Below are 19,728 nucleotides of genomic sequence, written 5' to 3'. Positions count from 1 at the left end.
ACACTTATATTTCAGTAAAACTGAACAATGGATGGCTGAGAAAATTGTTCAAATCTTACCTGCCATTTTCTTCTTGAAATGAAAGACTTTAAATGTTTCATATTGATGTACTCAGGCTCCGAATCTTCATAATGATCCTAAAAACAGTCATGAAACTTCTGAAAATAATGATAATTACTTTTTCTAGTTATGCATTAAATTAATTTAATATTTGTGACCTAGTCTGTGCAACTCAGTTAAAGTATTTTTGTGTTTTTACAATCTACATGAAATTATGACCTAAATAACATTCTGTGAAAATATATGTAAATATATAAACATTGATGGAAAAAAATAATAAACCTTTTTTTTCTGTTTTTCTGAATTTGCTATTTATATGCACTTTATGTGTTTAGGTAAAATGGTCATTTTTGTTTCATTCTGTAAACTACTTACAATATTTCTTCCGAATTTAAAAAAAATATTGTTTCTATTTGCATTTACTTGCAGAAAATTAAAACTGGAGAAACAGGTTAAAATAACAGAAACATTTCTCTGTATTTTTTAAAGAGCTCAAATACTGCAAAAAAACTAAGTTAATATTCACCTTTAAGCAATACAACAGTAATATTTGTACATGTATTTAGGAAAAGCTAAAAAAGAGGTTTTTTATCAAAGTTTTTATGTTTCTTATCTTGCTGTCAGTCTTTCACATTGCATTTGGACTTGTCACTCCTGAGGTTTGATTTTGTTGAAATTCAACAGACAATGGACTGGAATGGCCACAATACATCAATAAAATACTTTTTTCCTGTGGCTGTAAATATCACAACAAAAATAGTTGTCAATAAAATCAACAGCTTTATCTTCAAATCCTTCATTAACAGCAATAAACACACATTACCTATTTTCATAATTTTTATGGTTGTAACTTCTTTGATGCTCCTAATTTCATCATTAGATTATGACACTTTGGCCAGGATTTCAAAGACAAGGTCACATTTGTCCATAGAATAAAATAAAACAATTTCTACTGACCTGAAACCACTCATGACCCAGACACTCAGATGCATTTGGCCTCCTTCTATAGAGATAAAAACAACTGCACTTTATCAACTGCTTCACAAAAAAAAAAACACATACGCCCTTTTAATAAATCAGATCTTACTCTGGGTCTGGCTGTAGAACTCTGTGTAGAAAGTCCTGTGCCTCCGCACTTCTGCTCTTGATCTCAGGTGCATCCCAGAACAGCACGCCCTCGGCTACCTTCATCAGTGTGTCACGGTCGTTCTCTCCAAAGAAAGGGCAGTGGCACGTTACGCTATCAGGAAAATCAGTCATTAAAGAAGACTGACACCATTATGCATAAACAGCAACAGCGTTTAAGAAATGTTTGCATTTAAGCACACAGTCGCAGCATTTCAAAAATTTTCACCAAGGGACTCACCATAAGTAAGCAACGACACCAACAGACCTGAAATAAAAATGAACATTACGAGGACAGAAAAGCACATACTATAATATCCTTCTGAACACTCAAAATCTTTCATCATGTTGGTTTTATTTAAAACAGTTTGAAGCAAACCACAAAGGTTTACACACCAGATATCAGTGGCTACCGTAACAGGTTCCTGGTGGACAATTTCTGGAGCAACAAATTCAGGTGTTCCAAACTTGTTGTACTGATGTCTAGAGCTGTCAATCTCCTGACAGAAGCCAAAGTCACAGATCTTGATGTCTTCTCTCTCTGGGGAGACCATTAGAATATTGTCCGTCTGTAGAGAAGAGATTTAAAAATTGTAAGACAGGATGTCAGGCCGTGGGTCTGATGATGACATCATCATTGAAGCTGACTCTCATTTGCTGTAAAGGCCATTAGCCTTTCTAAAAGTACTATTTAATACCATATCGTAATGTTTAACTTTATGCCATTGAAGAACGAATGATTCATTTATCATTATAATCACTTACTTTGATATCCAGATGCAAGATGTTCATATTGTGAATGTACCCAATGCCCTCCAGAATCTGCTGAATATATAACTGGACCTAAAAAGAAAGGATAATTGTAAATTCTGCATTGATGAAACAGATTCATTCAGTTTTCAGATTAATATTCAGTTTTCAAAATTACCTCCCTCTCTGTAACCAATCCTTTTAAATACAGATGGTCTAACAACCCTTGCGAAGAACATCTGTGAAAGTTACAGAGGTACATCAATGTCTGATTTCTAAAAAGCTGAAATCCAAAAAATAATTTGACTAATTATCAAAAAGAAAAAGTTGTCGTACAATTCTATAACCAGCACCAGAGTGCGTCTTGTGGAGAAGAAATCGAGGAGACACGCGAGTCTGCGGTGACCAAGACGAGACAGTAGATCTCTCTCTTGAAACGCTCTAGTCCTGGTGTTGCTTCTGAGCGGAAGGAACTTTGCAGCAAAGCACTCCACACTCGCCCTGTGTATGACTTTTTTAACGACCCCAAAGGTGCCCCTGGATATTCCAAAAGAGAAATGAGGGCAAGAACATCAATAAATGTCCTTTTAATTCCTTAATTCTACGTTGTTAGAATTACCTTCCAATTTCCTCACAGACATCATATACGGAAAGCAGTTTTCGTCTTTTTGTAAACTCCACCTCTACCTCCTCCTCAATGTCCTCAGGACCTGAGAAACACATCATTGCTTCCACTTTCTACAGTAGGTAGTTTTTAAATAAAGCAATCCACATGTATGTTTCACAAAATTGTAAAATGCAAGGCTGTTGTTGACTCTCACCTGCGTCAACAGTGAGTTTGGCGTGGCAAGAGGTCTGGCCAACACTGTTGCCCGCTATGCAGGTGTATGTCCCACAATCTTCTGCGCAAGCGTCCAGCAACGTGAGAGAGCAACGTGCACCACTGTGCATTATTTCTATTTGCTCATTGGCTAAAATTTCCTGGCCATCCTGAAATACAAGAAATCAGCTGAATTTAAAATTGTGTCTTCATCGTGACAATATAAATACGCAGGGTCATCATTTTGCTTTGATACCTTAAACCACTGAACCTCAGGAATGGGCTGGCCTGTAATAATGGCGGAGAATATGGCCGCCTGACACGGCCGGACTGTCAAGTCTTCTATTGGAACCTGTACAGTAGGGGCTTCTGCAGAACAAACACTGCATTGACAAATGTTGATGGTTTATCTGTATAAACTGCTCGTATTCACTGTCTTAGAAATGTCACCTGTCATCACAAGCCCCTCTTCCTCGGTTTCTGAGCAGACAAGCATTTCCTCAGATTCCACGAGTCTCTCTTCCTGTGCAGTCTGTATCTGCCTATCAGCAACATTCTGTCGATCAACGCTGTGCGTTTCTCCAATATCGGCAGCAGGTCTTCAGAAGCACCATGAGAAATAAAAGTTACAACCTGAATACCAAAAAAAGTGTACCATTTTCCCCAAGTGTGCAGTATACTTCATCTATACAGAATAAGACAATGCTTCTTATATCCCACAAATCAAAGTTTGCCTTTAATACTGTATTTACGTGAACTTACGGTTCAGGCTGAAAGAATATACTGAACAGGTTCTTTACAAAGGAACTGGACCAACCTTCTGACTGGGGCTCTATTAAGAAACAATTACAGCATGTCATACTGATAAAAACTCAGTTTGCTCTTTTGTGTATCTCTTTGCTTTCCCAAGCATCTTTCTTACATGAGGAATAATATATAAATATGTTTAAAAAAAATATTTAATTGAATGTCAATTGAAACCTGTTAACCCAAAAAGGCTGACAGGGTTTGTCAAATTAAAACTTGATACAGTAGAGGCCAAAAGTGAGGTCAGGTCTTAACCCATTATTCAATCAAAACTAATGCATTACAAATGTTGTATGCATGCTGTGTAGTTGTGATTCAAGTGCAAGCTGATGCTCAACCTTGGGAAGAATTTAAGGAAGTTTTGCGAAAAAATTGCACACAACACTGATAAAATGAAGTCAATGTATGGCTTTTTTTGTCAATTACAATAAAACCCATATAGCCTAATAATTTGTCATACAAATACATAAAGCAAACTATTTTGATGGTTTATTTATAAGGGAACATTTAAAGCAAATATTGTGCAAACTTTCCCCCTGGACGTCATTTTTGGCCCCACTGTATGTGTGTTACAGAGGGAAGAAGACAATTTTATACATATAATCAAAAAGTAAATGCGAACTTAGCTAATTCGCAAAGTTATCTTTTTGTAATACCATAACCTTTAATAGGAATATATTTCTGTCTTTTGACTGTGCCCATCTTAACTCACCTTTGAAGAACGAAAATCACTTACCTTAATAACAGCAGGTATAAAAACAAAGTAAGATGAGGCATTCCTGGCCAGCGGTTTAAATCACATGTACATAGAGAACGATCGCATGGCTTCACAAGCAGCACAAGAGGCCACTGGGCCATATCTGCAGCAATGCTTGAGTCTAAGCACATGACCAGTTTTGAAAATGATGAACATGGCTGGTTAGCTGAGCATGGACTGACCAGAAAACAGTGAGATCAAGTACGTGAACACAAAATGAAGAGAAACAGTGGAATAGAGGAGGACAGAAATAAGAACATGCATGCGTAACGTCGGCACATCTCTGGCTTTGTGAGAACACTTACATGATGATGGTTTTGATCGGATCTTTAGTCTCCTGCTCTGGGACTAAAAAAAGGAAGTGGGATGGAAAGTATGATGTTAAACTAGATGATTGAGGTGTTCAAAGACCACTAGTGAACCATTTAAAACATGTGAAATAGTATGAAATTGGTATGACGATGCAAAGAATGCTTTGCATTAAAATGTATGAAATATAGTGACATGAAGTAGCATGCCGTTTCAAAACCAAAAGAATTAAAAACAAAAATGATACAAACCATATATGAACATACATTATAGTCTCTGTGTGACATCTGAATAGTAAGTAAAAAAATTGAATGATATAATGTAATGTAAATGTCTCCTTACACATGACAAATGACAGATTTAGTAACTCCATCAAAATGAATGTTTCCAGACCAAGAAATTCTTGGATATGTAGTTTTACGATATCATAGAGAGGCCATGTCTAATAGTTAGACGTGTGAAATGAAAATGTATAATCTGGTGTTTTGAGGTGGAATATGAAGGATGGGTGTGGAAAGGTGGTCTGAGTTGCTGGTCACTGTGTTATGTACTCCTTCAAGATTACGGATATCTGCTTTATTGGGCAATTTCTCCGTCTTAAACTGTAACTGCCGATCACCTTCTTTGTCCTACCTTGAAATGGGGAGGTTTGTGATTGGTTTTGGGTGCTGACTGGCAAAGCTGAAGGCGCTGGAGAGCAGAGCTCAGCTTTACACTTGGCGCTGCCCACTTCATTCAGTATCTACATGAAAAACACAGACACACAGATTAAAATGGGATGCATATGAGATAAAGATGCCAACATGGACTTGCAATGTGTTGCATCTTATCCTCTTCTGGTACCTCACACTGGTATTGACCGAGATCCGACTCTTCAGCTGTCTTTACGGTGAGTGTAAGACTTCCTGTTTGCACGTCAGATTGAATTTGATACTTCCTGCTGTTCTTGAGCTCAACGCCGTCCTTAAACCACCTGCATATGGATTAGACACAGTGTGCGTGTGGTCATAAAACAGCTCGGATGGAATCAGCATGAGTGAATGTGGCCAGCATTACCTCACTGATGGGAAAGGAACGAATTTTGTGGCGCACTTGAACTGTATTTCTTGGCCTTTTAGAAGCACTGAGTTTTGTAGCGGAGTTGTGAAACTCGGGGGAACTGTAACACAAAAACACTCAATTGTTTTTTCAAGTCTGGAAAGCAACTTCAGACTTCTCCGAAGGTTAAATAGAAGACGTTGGATGGGATTACACAGATTTTATAAAAGCATGGTAACAATATACACAAACAGACCATCAATCATAACGTTTGCCAGGCTGCTTGCGTTGCCTGCGGGACTGGTTGCGTAACACATGTATTGACCCGAATCGTCCACTGTGACCCCAGTCAGCACAAGATAACAGGCCCCCAACTGTCCTTCTGAAGTAATGTGATGCTGGTCATCCCTCACAGCACGACCATCTGAGAAAACACATTTACAGTGAGCCTCAAAAATCTGAAACTACTGAAAAACACTTTATAACTCCTTTTCAATATTTTATTTTTACAAATGACGTTATTAGCATAACAATTCAAGTTACAGCAAAGGTTATACTGAAAACGCTGCTTTAAACCTGCAATCTGTAAGTTTGTCTTTTAAACGTAAAATTATGGTTACTGTACATACATATTTTTACGTGAGTTTATGTCAAAAGATGCTAAACTGACATTTTCAGCTCAATTTATAAATCCCAAAATACTAACAAATGGTGCTTTCTGGAATTTCAAAAGAGCATCATGTTGTACAGTACTATGTATATGATTTACCTTTAAACCACTTTATTCCTGGTTTTGGTGTACCGGTAATCTTGCAGGCAAGTTTTACAGTTTGTCCAAGCCTTGCCGAGAAGTTGATAAGATGCTGCTCAAAACAAGGAGCACCTGTAAACATAAACAAACTTACACCGTTAAACAATAATCGTGAAAAATCGACCTCTGCAAATTTTATTTCATACTTGTGCTCAACTTTCACACTTCCTGACTTACTCCAAGCAGGCTGTTTGCTGCGCAGCTGCAGGTCCCGCAGATCTTTGAGCCAGGAGAGGCGGAGGAGGACGGATCGGGCCTGCAGAACGATCTTCCTCACCATTCCTCGATGCTCATGCCACATACCAAACGCCCTGTCGTCACCTTCCACTGTATCCTTTACATCAATGTCACACAACTGTGAAGGAAAACAGATTTGAAATAAGTGTGATTTTAGTCCATAGCTAAACCAGCGCTAAAAACATGTCAACTTTTATTAGCCATCGATTCATTTAATCCAGCTATAATGCTATCTTTAATACAATAATGTCCTTTGAACTGCATGAGCACTGATATTCATAAAGAAGTCATATAAAAGTACATTCTGTTGTATTGGGATAGTATGCAACCCTCAAAATATGTTATGTGTCTGATAATACCTTCATTTTATTCTTGAATAAGTAGGCCTCAGTGTACGTGCTTAGTTCTCTCCTCGGCTTACAGAAGACAATGCAGTCTTTAAAGAGGAAGACGTGGCGGTGATGTCCTCTCTGAGAGCTTTTGACTCCGGGAACTTCCTCCCATGCTGTAAAATGGCCCTGGAAAATCCCAACAGATCACCGGTTTGTTTGTACCTTCCGGTCCATATTCATGTTTGTTATGATGTAATCTTAGGACGCAGATGAGGAGCTTTAGAGAACTAATAATGTACCTGTCTAATGGGTTCTCCAAGCCCCTTGAGAGGTGCTGGGTAATTCTCGATCATGGACAGGTGATGCAAGTTCTCCGCACGCCAGGACAAGCTTGAAACTATGGCAAAGGCGTCTTCCAGTAGACCACAGCTCTGTCCATTCTTCGCTTTGTTTCTGATAAGCTCCTACAAAAATGAGAATGTGAAATATGTAACATGACATATCTAAAATGTTTACTACGTATGACTGACCTTTTGAATAAATATTCAATTGAAAGTCAATAAGCAATCGCACCTTAAGTACAGTCTTGTATGTTTGAATTCTTTCTAGAGGTCTCTGCAGATAGGTGTTAACACTGAGAACCTGGGTATCCAGATGTGCCAGCTCTGTGTTTGCATATTGCTGCAAGTTAAAGAAAAGTTAAGGTTTATTATGAGCTATTGGAAAACAGTTAAATAGTATTACAATGTCTGCCTTTTGAAAATATGAAGTTCTCTTGCCTTAAAGAAATATTGTGTGTTTTTGTCTGAGACGCAGGCCTCAGCCTGGGGCAGACCTGTGATGTACTGCAGGTACATCTCAAAGTCTGTAACGTAGCTCACAAAACATTCGGCGACATCATCATCTGTAAAGCACATCTCCAGCTTGGGGAAGATTAGGCTGAGAGATGAAGACAGAGGTGATCTAGTTAAACAATGTTTTAAAAGCATAGGGAGCACACAAACAACAAGTCCACTTTTGAACCATCAATTTAGAAATCTCTTTCACAGTGACTGGGTAGAGCATAGTAGAATCTGAAATCGCAAATCACATATAAAAATATGTTTAGAATATAATTTGGATTCTATGAAGTAAAATAGGAATATGTTAAGCAACGTATAAGAATATTAAGTACAACTTCTCTACAACCGTTTACTTCTATGACATACATATGGGTGAGTTCAAAGGGACAGTTTACCCGAAAATGAAAACACTTTCTTTATTTACTCAGCCTCAAGTTGTGCCAAATCTATATCATTTTTCAAACAGTTCTTGGCCAGCATGGACTAGCAATAGTAGGAAAAAAAATAGATTTATAAATTATAATATAAATAGATTTTTATTCTGTTGAATATGAATATATTTTGAAGGATGTAGGAAAGCAGTTCTGGGGCACTTTTGACTACCATTGTCATTTTTCCTCATTTGGTAGTAAATGGTGGCCAAGAACTGTTTGGTTGCAAGCATTCTTCCAAATATCTTTCTCTTTTTTCATCAGAACAAAGAAATGTATACAGATTTAAAACAACTTAAGGGTAAGTAAATGATGACGGAATTTGTATTTTTGGGTGAACTGTTTCTTTAAAGGGTCATAAATATTTATTACATGCAGAAGTATAGAGTTAATGTGAACATTGTTATATGTTTTATATGGGCGGTGTAAGTGCTACATGATTCCAAGTCATATTCTTCTAGTTTGTCCCACAGAAATACATTTATTAAAGTGTATTTACCATTCATGGAAGCTTGCAATTTCCCGGATGTTGCGGAATATGTACTCTTTTTGACTGAGGATGGTAAGAGGAACTTGAGAGCTTGTCTCTAGGTACTCCAAATGGTGCTCCACAAAGAAGTTAATCTCTCGCACAAAATCACTCTCGCCGTTCAGAAGTCCCCTGATCAGCTGACTAAAGAGTACATGAAAAACAAACAAGCAAAAGCAATTTAGCTTCTTACGTTCTTATGTTATTTCCATCAGACAAGTTCAACAAGACTTGCAAATGGTCTTGATTTACCCTTGAACTAAACTGTGCTCGTCCTTTGTGCATATCTTCCTGCCTTTCTCAGAGGAATCTCTTGTGTCTTCTTCAAGAGCCAGTAAAAAGATTTCCTTTAAGAAGACCGTTTAGAAGATTAGTGAAATGATGTAACAACTTATTTGATCCATACACATACATGTATTTACTCACCTTGGTCTTCTTCTCCAGGTATGCGGGGGATACCCACCCCTGACGGGACGGTGTCATCTTAGTTGGCTTTGTACGTACAAGCCACCTCACAGGATGGGCAAAGTCCAGGACCTCCACAAACTGACCTTCCTTAAGTACAAACGCCTCCTTGTTTCCTCCCACAGGATGGCAGTCCGTTTTAGCCACATACACATCAAATGTCTGCAGAGTAACAATAATAAAAATAATTGTGTATGATTAACATCTCATTAGCTTGTTTGTTACAAACTTGCATAAAAAGTTCCCTATAAAAAAGTTTCTGATGGCTGTTGGTTTATTATGACGGTAATGAGAAGCTGTACCTCTCCTCTCTCTTCGTCTTCATCTGACTCAGAGAATGACTCTATATTAGAAGAGGTGCGTTTAGGAGAAGGCATTTGACTCTTTGGGCTGGAACCTGTGAGATGTACAAATGCAAACGATAGACATTTCATCAAGGCAATGTACTGTATGTCGAGGCCCATTCAAAGAATGAGTATAACTAGAAATCCACCGATATATCGGCCAATAATCGGTATCGGTCGATAAAAGCAATTTGGCTATTGGAATTTAACAACAGCTGATAATCAATGTCAATATATATTGTGTCAATCAAAAGAGGACAGAATGTAATGAATGCAATGAATTTGCACTCTGAATATAGAAAATGTTAAGAAACATCAAAAGTTCAAATCAGTATCGGAGGAGAAATTTTGTATCAGTGCATCTCCAACTATAACGATAACTATAAAGATAAGAGAATAAAAATCTTTCTAAATTTGAGATCTTATTTTATTGTAGTTGGAAGTTTTCAGCAATGTCAATAATAACATTTTATTAATAATGTTTACTCATATCACGTTGATATTTCGAACATCATTATTTCGAAAATAGACCAGCATCAGTAACCATAATATTGGTTTGACAATGCAACATAGTATTTATTTTAGTTAAGTTTTATAAACTATAACGCCGTATATTGTGTCTCTTATTGTTTCTAATTTAAAATGTTTCTCTTTACTACAGTAATAACCACTGCCTATTTGTACTGTATGTAAAGCTGCTTTCCAACAATGCAAAATTATGAAAAGCACTATAAAACTGAATTGAATTAAGTAAGAGAGCAGCGGATTTCACACCACAACTATAAAGATACAGAAAAACAATACACGTAGTTGAGATCACTTTCAGAACAAATGTTTGTAAAGCTGATTTATGATAAAACATTGACAGCCAATCAATAGACAGAGTGCATTTGTAAATACATTATCTCCTTCGTAAAAGAAAAGAAAGCATGGTGGCATTTTAGTGCTGTGAGAGCCACCAGTGCTTCGAAAGGAGTGAGCTGTTGCTTGCAATTTGCAACCTCACCACTAGATGCCGCTAAATTGCCCCCTTAAAGGACTCACACATTTAAAATATGAAAATTCAATGTTCAAGCTTAGAATAAACAACACCATTATACATCGATCCTAATATAGTTATCTATATGTCTTCGAGTGAACCAAACTGCCTGTGAGTCTGAGAATAAGTAGAATTCTGTAGTCTTAAAACAAAAAACGAAACCAAAAACAAGAAAACAGACCTTTAACTTTCAGTTGACCTGAAGTCTTTGGTGGTGTTACACTAACACTTTTTTGTACTTCAGTTGGAGCATCTGATTTGGACTTCTCTGCCTCTTTTCCCCTGTGTATTAATATACGAGTCAAGCACATTTTGCTAAGTGTTTTCTAAAAGATAATTTTTATTTTACATGAAATCCCGAGAGATCTTTTCTCTGTCATACTTACCGAGATAAATATTCTGTCTCAGCATCAGGAGCCGTGTCATAATCCGAGTGACATGATACTAGAAAGGTGACAGAATTACAGGGAACAAGCACAGCTTTTTATAATTATTACTGTCATTTCTATTATATGTGATATTTGAAACAGACAAAGCCTTACCAGAGCTGACCGAAATGAGACTTCTCCTTTTCTCTTGGATTTTACTGTAGGTGTCATCCGCTGGCAGATCATAGGCGAGTCTCAATGTCTTCTCTTGATTTAGGGTCTGCTGAGCCTCTTTCCCAACAACAATTTCGGTGCCTAACTTCTGTGCGATTTGAACGCTCTCAGGTGGCTTTTGCTGTTTACCCACTGTCACATTCCCATTATAACTAATCTTTCCAAACTTGTGTGCAACTATGCATGTATAGATTCCGGCATCTTTGGGTGTCACGCTGGAAACTGTTAGAAGACATCGGCCGTCCTCATTACGACCGACTTTAATCCTTTTCCCGGGTTTGAGATCTACTCCATCTTTTAACCAGCTCACAGAGCTAATTTTACCATCCACAACACACTCAAGCAACACAGCGCCACCAGGATCAACATTCTGGTTTTTGAAGACTTCCTTGAAGGCAGGACGCATGTCTTTTCTGGTCTTGTAGCCTTTGAAAGCAGCTTGTATCTTAATGGCAGCTTCAAGCATCTCAGGCTCATCTTCAAACTCGATGACTTTAGTATCTTGTTCTACCTGAGAACTTGCCTGTTTGTTGTCTGCCACACTTTGAGCATCTTTTGTCATCTTCTGTGCCATTATCTCCTGTGGCTGAGTGGTAGATCCTGCGTCTTTTTCCAGTTCAACCTGCTTAATGTTTTTCTCATCTAAGGGGATCTTTACGTCTTGTGGGTCTCTATGCGCTTCCCAGAAGGGCATTGTTTTCGCTTTCTCTACAGGAATTATTTGTTCTTTAAGTTTCTGGCTGGCAGGAGTAAGACTTGGTGCTTTTTCTTTTCCGTGTTTTGCCACTTTTACTTGATGTTCATCTATGTTTTGAACCTTATTGAATTCTTGAGCCGTTTCAGAATGGACCTTAAGTTTCTCATGTGTGACATTTTCATCAGTCTCTTTATTGTCAAGGAGGTGAATTTCATCATCCTCTAAGGGCTTAGAATCTTGTTCTGTGGAAACACTTTCATTTACTGATTCTCTCTTTTCAGTTGATGGTAAAACCATTTGTCGATTCTTTTTGTCTAATGCACACGGTTGTCCTCCTCCTACAGTTGGCTTCTTGACCACATCTGGTTTAACATCCAAACTAGGCTGTCTGATAACAGTCTGGTTCTTCTCTTCTGAAACATCATGGTGGTCTGGATGTGAAACATTGGGCTGTGTGGGTTTACCCCTAGAGGGAGGAGGAGGCTGGGGAAGATCTCTATCTAGTTCATCGCTTTTGTCTTCATCTGTATCTATGCTTGAAGTCTTCTTCAGAACCTGTCCTGAAATCTCTTCATTGCACCAGTCCAGAGCAATCTCAGCTTCAAATTCTTTTGAATCCGTGTCCATGTATTTTTTTCTTGGTTCTTCGGTTATGTAGGTTGCAGGTGAAGGAATTTCAGGTATTTCTTCTTTAGTGTGACTAATCTCATTTATAACCTGGGAAATATTAGGACCCAGTTGTTTTCTTTTTTGTTTGAACAATGATTTTCCCTTGGTCTCCTCTTCATCCTCTATGTTCCCAAAGAGATCTTGAAATTGAACTTCTGATGGCTCTACAGTACGGTTGTCTGATGCTTCAATGACCACAGCCTGTTTGTTTGGTGCTAGACCATGTGGTTCTTCCACAATAATACTCGGCTGAGCACTTTTAGCTTTTGATCTTGGTGGGGCTTGAGGGATTTCTTTTGTTCTAGTTGGAGCTTCTGATGCCATAATAGGAAAATGAATACGTGACCATTTCATACTAATTATTTTAAGCAAACAAAAATTTACTAGAAACTATACACTTACCTTTTATAACAACAGAAGCTGTTGTCTCCATCCTACCAACACAACATTTATACACACCACTATCCTGACATTTCAGGTCATGGATTTGAAGGTGCATTTCTAAGCCACTCTGTTTCATCTCATACTTGCTTCCAGACTTCAACAACATTGTTCCCTTCTTCCACTGAACGGCAACTCCAGGTTTTGAGAGCTCACAGCTCAAGAAGGCCGTCTCAGCTTCTTTTGCTTCAAGATCTTGAAGGTTCTTAGAGAAGAATAATGGTTGCTCTGGGAATGGAGAAATGAAAGTTTTTTTATTTCTTCCATATATAATCCCCAAAATCAGGAAGTAATAGAAATAGGTGGATATACCTTTCACCCTAATGGATCCAGTAGTCACCAGACTTCCAACGCAACATTTGTAGACCCCACTGTCCTGTATTATTAACTCATGAATGTGAAGCTGTAGTTGACAGCCATTTTGCTTTATTTCATACTTTTTACAAGGCTTCAGAAGCATCGCTCCTTTCTTCCATTGCACAGACGTTTCAGGTTTAGAGAGCTCACAACACAATACGGCTGTCTTACCCTCCTCTGCTTCTTGGTTTTGGAGCTCCTCAGAGAAAAACAAAGGCAGTTCTGTATAGGACAAACCAAAATATATTTAGTGTACTTACAGTGTTTGCTCAAGCAAAAGACAAACAAAAATTTAATTAATGAACATTCACTTACCTTTTACTACAAGAGAAGCAGTTGTCACTAGGTTACCCACGTAGCACTGATACGTGCCAGAATCTTGACTTTTGAGGTCATGTATCTCGAGTCGTTGTAGACAGCCATCTTGTTTAATCTTGTACTTGTTTCCTGTGTTTATCAACACCGCTCCTTTTTTCCACTGAACGGCAACTCCAGGTTCCGAAAGCTCACAGCTGAAGAATGCCGTCTCACGTTCTTTTGCTTCAAGACTTTGAAGATTCTTGCAGAAGAATAAAGGTTGCTCTGTACAAAGTGGGAGAAAAATGATCAGTGAACATGACGCTTTTACCAAAGCAGATTGTTTAGAGAGGTAAACAGACAGAAAAAAAAAACCTCATACTTTTCACCGTAACAGAGCCGGTAGTCGCCAGGCTTAAAGCACAACATTTGTAAACCCCACTATCCTGTGTTGTCAGCTCGTGAATGTGAAGCTGCAGTTGACAGCCGTTTTGTTTCATCTCATACTTTTTACCAGGCTTCAGAATCACTGTTCCTTTCTTCCACTGCACAGACGTCACAAGTTTAGAGAGCTCGCAACACAACACGGCAGTTTTACCCTCCTCTGCTTCTTGGTTTTGGAGCTCCTCAGAGAAGACCAAGGGTTTCTCTGGAGTGAGAAAAAAATGTTTTAGATATTAAATAGATTCTCAAGTCAAAAATGTAAACTATTCGCTTACCCTTGACCACAAGAGAAGCTGTCGTCACAAGGCTTCCTGCACTACATTTATAAGAGCCACTATCTTGACTTTTCAAATCATGTATCTGGAGTTGTAGCAGAGAACCATCATGTTTCATCTTGTACTTGTTTCCTGGTTTTAACAGCAACGTTCCTTTCTTCCACTGTACAGTAATTCCAGATTTTGAGAGCTCACAGGTCAGGATGGCTGTCTTGCCTTCTTCTGCTTCAAGGTTTTGAAGGTTCTTACAGAAGAATAAAGGTGGCTCTGGGCAAGGTGAATTAAATCATTAGTTTCACACATTTATTTATACACCTTTTAAGGGCTTGGAATTGATAAAAAAAAACATACCTTTCACTGTAACGGAGCAAGTAGTCACCAGACTTCCAGCGCAACATTTGTAGACTCCACTGTCTTGTGTTGTCAGTTCACAGATATGAAGCTGTAGTTGACAGCCATTTTGCTTTATCTCATACTTCTTCCCAGGCTTCAAAACTATCGCTCCTTTCTTCCACTGCACAGCTGTTTCAGGTTTGGAGAGCACACAAGACAACACGGCTGTCTTACCCTCCTCTGTGTCTTGGTTTTGGAGCTCCTTTGAGAAGAACAAAGGCTCCTCTGGAGAAGACAATAGACATATATCACAGGAACCCAATCAAAACAAAACATATAAATCATGTAATGAAATCATTTACTTACCCTTTACCAGAAGAGAAGCTGTTGTCACCAGGCTACCTGCGCAGCACTTATAAGAGCCAGAATCTATGCCTTTAAGGTCATGTATCTGAAGTTGTTGAAGACAGCCATCTTGTGTCATCTCATACCTCATTCCTGGAAACAGTAACTCTGTTCCTTTCTTCCACTGCACAGCAACTTCAGGTTTTGAGAGCTCGCAGCTAAAGAAGGCTGTGTCGCCTTCTTCGGCTTCGAGACCTTGAATGTTCTTGCAGAAGAATAAAGGTTGCTCTGGGGGAATAAAAATGAAATGTTATTTCAAATATAATCATTAAAAAATACTAGATTTTTGTTATTCATTTACCTTTTACTACAAGAGAAGCAGTCGTCATCAAACTACCCGCACAACATTTATAGGACCCAGTATCTTCACTTTTCAGGTCACGTATATGAAGTTGTAGTAGACAGCCCTTCTGTATCATCTCATACTTTCTTCCTTGTTTGAGAAGCACTGTTCCCTTCTTCCACTGAACAGCAACTCCAGGTTTTGAGAGCTCACATGTCAGAGTAACCGCCTCATCTTCCTTTACCTCCTGGCTTTGAAGCTCCTCTATGAAGACAATGGGTGGTTCTGGAAAAGACAGACGTCAATATGACTGAATTCATGTACCAACCTAGTTAAGTTTCTTTACCTTTTAAAACAATTTTTAAGATGATGATTTTATCTAAACATACATACCCTTCACCTCAAGAGAAGCTGTGGTCACCAATGTACCAGCACAACATTTGTAGGAGCCGCTGTCTTGACTGTTTGCATCATGTATCAGAAGTGACAATTTAAAGCCATCTTGCTTCATCTCATATTTGTTTTCTGGTCTAAGCAACATTGTTCCTTTCCTCCACAGCACGGCAATACCAGTTTTGGAGAGCTCACATCTCAGGATGGCAGTCTCACCTTCTTCTACTTCTTGAGTTTGCAGTTCCTCAGAGAAATAAAGAGGTTGTTCTGGACACAGCACATTAATATTCTACTGTTATTTTGCATTGTGTTACTTAAACATTATAAAATATGTCAAATATTTTTTTAAATATTGTCACGGATGGGCGGAAATCTCCCATCTCCAATTCCTGTACTCTTTTGGACACACTGCATTTCTAAATAATAAAAAACTGTTTGTCAAAATTAACAATCTTTTTTAAATAATGACTTATGAAAAAACACTAAATAATAGTTTGTGATTCCACTCAACAGCAACAATATAGAAAATCATAATATACAAACATACAAATTTTCTCTTCAAATAAAATAAAAGTTTTATTTAAAAAACGTGGGTCACTTAAACTGAAAAATAAAGAAAATGCAGCAAATACATTTCCAGAATAGATGGGAACTAAACATATTATATATTGTACATTATATTTGGTCACAGCCTAATTAATAACATTTGTCATTTATTGTTTTGCTGACTTTGCCATGGTTCCAAAATATGACGAAAGTAAATTGCACCTTTCACTTCCAGAGAAGCTGAGGTCACCAGAACTCCAACGCAGCATGTGTAGACACCGCTGTCCTGACCTGTGAGTTCACGGATCTGAAGCTGCAGTTCTCCACCGTTCTGCTGTATTTCATATTTTCTTCCAGACTTCAGCAGCACTGCTCCTTTCTTCCACTGTACAGCACATGCTGGTTTTGAAAGCTCACAGCAAAAGACAGCGGTTTCATCTTCTTCTGCTTCTTGATATTCAAGTTTCTTGCAGAAGTACAAAGGTTGCTCTGAAAAACAAAATGGGACAACACAATGACATCTCTACATCTCATTATGAAAAAAAATACAATAACCATTTTCTAGATTTTCATTGTTCTCTTCATCCATGAATGCATGACCCTTTATTTTCATGCACTCCACCTTTGACTACCATGGATGCTGTAGTAACCAGGCTTCCACAGCAACACTTGTATGTCCCGCTATCTTGACTTGTCAGGTCATGGATCTGAAGCTGTACTTTGCATCCATCTTGTTTCGTCACATATTTGTTTCCTGGTCTCAGTCTTATCGCTCCCTTCTTCCACTGCACCTCAACTCCAGGTTTGGAGAGCTCACAGCACAGGAAGGCTGTTTCACCTTCTTCTGCCTCCTGGTTATGGAGCTCTTCACAGAAGAAAAGAGGTTGCTCTGGAAAGCATGAAAAGTATGTGAAGTATGTCATGAGAGTATGAAGTCATGGATGGCATGAGGGTGAGTAGATTTTCATATTTATTTGAACTATTCCTTACATTTTTTTTTTATATTATACAAAAAAGGTCATATGGGTTTAGTATGAAAGGTGAACTACTCCTTTAGTTAACATGTCACAAACCTTTAACTAAAACATTAGCACGTGTTTCCAGGCATCCAACACAGCACCTGTAGATGCCACTGTCTTCATTGGTGAGGTCATGGATCTGAAGCTGGAGCTCATTGTCCTCTTGCATCATCTTATACTTCCTCCCATGCCTCAGCACCATCGCCCCCTTCTTCCACTGTACTGCCACTCCAGGTGTAGAGAGCTCACAGCACAAGAATGCTGTTTCACCTTCCTCCACTTCTTGATTTTGGAGTTCCTCACGAAAGTACAAAGGACGCTCTGCAGTATAAAGAGAATAAACTGTTAGTATAAATGTTCACTGTGGTCCACTCGTTCTGACTGTTTGACTCCTACCTTTAACAGTGATGCTGGCCCTGGTCTCAATGCCATCAGCGCAACACCGGTAGGCTCCGCTGTCCTTACTTGTGACATCATTGATCTGTAGCTGTAGCTCACATCCATCCTGCTTCATTTCATATTTGTTTGCCAGCTGAAGCAGAACGGCTCCTTTCTTCCACTCAACCGGCACTCCAGGTTGAGATAGCTCACATCTTAAGAACGCTGTCTCGCCCTCTTCCGCTTCTTGGTTTTGAAGCTCTCCGCGGAAATACAAGGGTCGTTCTGTGATATAATAAACAGAAAAGAGGCATATGTTCGAATTTAAACATACACTACATTAGATTTTTTCTTTCATTTATAAAACACATAAGTGCAACAGGTTGACAACCAAATCTACTGAACTACAATTCAATTTAACTTTAAATTTAATATTATGGATAGATCTGAAAAGACCAACCATATGATGGGGTAAAGGAATCACAATATTCCCAAATAGACAATAACTGTCATCAATAACTGTGATTGATACTTATATTATTTTAATACTACTCATATGATTACAAAAATTTAGCATCAGAATCTGGTGCACATTCACATTAAAAATGAATGATGAATTTGACTGAGCATTATTTTATTTTTTATGGCTGTTAAACAATTAATCGTGATTAATTGCGTCCAGAATAAGTCTGTGTACTGTGCATATTTACGCTGTGTTTATAAACACGTACAAATACATATATACATTTAGGAAATATCTGCATGTATATGTTTATATTTAAATATACTTTTACACAAGCATTTATATATTTTTATAAATTACAATATAATATATAAATATGTACATGTATGTGTTTATAAAAACAAAATGAATATGCACAGTACACAGACACATATTATGCAAACAAATTTTCATTCTGGATGCGTTAAACTGTCATATTTTTTATTTCAACATATATCGCAGTAATATTGATATTGTGAATTCATTTGGCCACGATATTGGGGAGGAAAAATTTGATATTGTGACATCTCTAGATATGAATAATCATTAAATGTTCATTTACATCGATTTTTGCGTATACAGTTCATTTCTTACCTTTGACTGTTAACGTAGCACTGCTCTGCATGTCTCCTGTGTCACAAATGTACACCCCAGCATCCTCTTTTCTCACCCCATGAATCAGAAGATGATTGCATTTTCCTTCTTTTAAAGGTTCATACTTTTCTCCGGGTAGCAGGGTCACAGTATTCCGTTTCCAGCTGACAGGTGTGCAGGAGTCAGACGTCACACAGGTTAAAGTAGCAGAATCACCCTCGTAAATCGTCATGTCTTTCAGTTTTTCCTCTATAAACACTACGACAATAGAACATAAATAGTTATTCAAAATACATTTGTGTCTTTTCATTACTTATCGTCAGCAAAAAGGCTGCTAAAATACATTTTGCCCTGCATGGTACGAAGATTTTAGATGTTATACGGATTCTCAAGCTGACCTTGTGGTTTGCTGTTCACCTTCAGACGAGCAGACGTCTGTTCATTTCCCACCACAAAGGACACAACCCCCGTCTCCTCAGGTGTGGTCATGGTGAGCACCAGGTGGTGTTCTCGGCCACGGATACTCATCTGATTCATCTCGTTCTCCTGCAGCACGGTGGAACCGAGCCACCAAACCCCATCCAGGATGTTCTCGTGTGACAGCTCACATACAAAATGAGCGTTTTCGTCAGCCGTAACCGTCAAGTCCCGAAGACCTTGCACAATCCTCACACGCTCTGAGGATGAGACCAGTATTTATTAATAAGTGCATTTGGTAGAGACTTAGTGACTTGAATTGCATTCAAGACATTAACTGTATCATATTGTGTGTTTCCAGGAAATCGAACCCATAAACC

The 19,728-nt window shown here is 38.3% G+C and overlaps 1 protein-coding gene across 1 annotated transcript in view; it reads right to left on the bottom strand.

The window, feature by feature from the left end:
* obscna (obscurin, cytoskeletal calmodulin and titin-interacting RhoGEF a) overlaps nt 1-19,728 on the bottom strand; it is a 52,864-nt gene that overhangs the window by 6,098 nt on the left and 27,038 nt on the right. Inside the window, 44 exon segments of the mRNA XM_056773510.1 lie at nt 60-137; nt 1,018-1,063; nt 1,148-1,300; nt 1,427-1,453; nt 1,582-1,754; nt 1,951-2,028; nt 2,114-2,174; nt 2,272-2,472; nt 2,555-2,645; nt 2,757-2,925; nt 3,012-3,124; nt 3,206-3,354; nt 5,180-5,370; nt 5,472-5,601; nt 5,685-5,787; nt 5,923-6,090; nt 6,436-6,549; nt 6,655-6,832; nt 7,074-7,232; nt 7,346-7,510; nt 7,620-7,727; nt 7,826-7,985; nt 8,819-8,992; nt 9,101-9,195; nt 9,275-9,475; nt 9,616-9,710; nt 10,878-10,978; nt 11,083-11,140; nt 11,239-12,978; nt 13,067-13,333; nt 13,418-13,684; nt 13,778-14,044; nt 14,142-14,408; nt 14,479-14,745; nt 14,830-15,096; nt 15,178-15,444; nt 15,518-15,784; nt 15,893-16,159; nt 16,661-16,927; nt 17,061-17,327; nt 17,512-17,778; nt 17,854-18,120; nt 18,932-19,189; nt 19,330-19,608. Of these exon segments, the coding sequence (XP_056629488.1) occupies nt 60-137; nt 1,018-1,063; nt 1,148-1,300; nt 1,427-1,453; nt 1,582-1,754; nt 1,951-2,028; nt 2,114-2,174; nt 2,272-2,472; nt 2,555-2,645; nt 2,757-2,925; nt 3,012-3,124; nt 3,206-3,354; nt 5,180-5,370; nt 5,472-5,601; nt 5,685-5,787; nt 5,923-6,090; nt 6,436-6,549; nt 6,655-6,832; nt 7,074-7,232; nt 7,346-7,510; nt 7,620-7,727; nt 7,826-7,985; nt 8,819-8,992; nt 9,101-9,195; nt 9,275-9,475; nt 9,616-9,710; nt 10,878-10,978; nt 11,083-11,140; nt 11,239-12,978; nt 13,067-13,333; nt 13,418-13,684; nt 13,778-14,044; nt 14,142-14,408; nt 14,479-14,745; nt 14,830-15,096; nt 15,178-15,444; nt 15,518-15,784; nt 15,893-16,159; nt 16,661-16,927; nt 17,061-17,327; nt 17,512-17,778; nt 17,854-18,120; nt 18,932-19,189; nt 19,330-19,608 (9,287 nt within the window).

Source organism: Triplophysa dalaica, chromosome 18 (assembly GCF_015846415.1).
Source record: "Triplophysa dalaica isolate WHDGS20190420 chromosome 18, ASM1584641v1, whole genome shotgun sequence".
NCBI lineage: Eukaryota > Metazoa > Chordata > Actinopteri > Cypriniformes > Nemacheilidae > Triplophysa > Triplophysa dalaica.
Note: the sequence above shows the minus strand (reverse complement) of the source record. Positions and strands in the feature narration are given on the sequence as shown.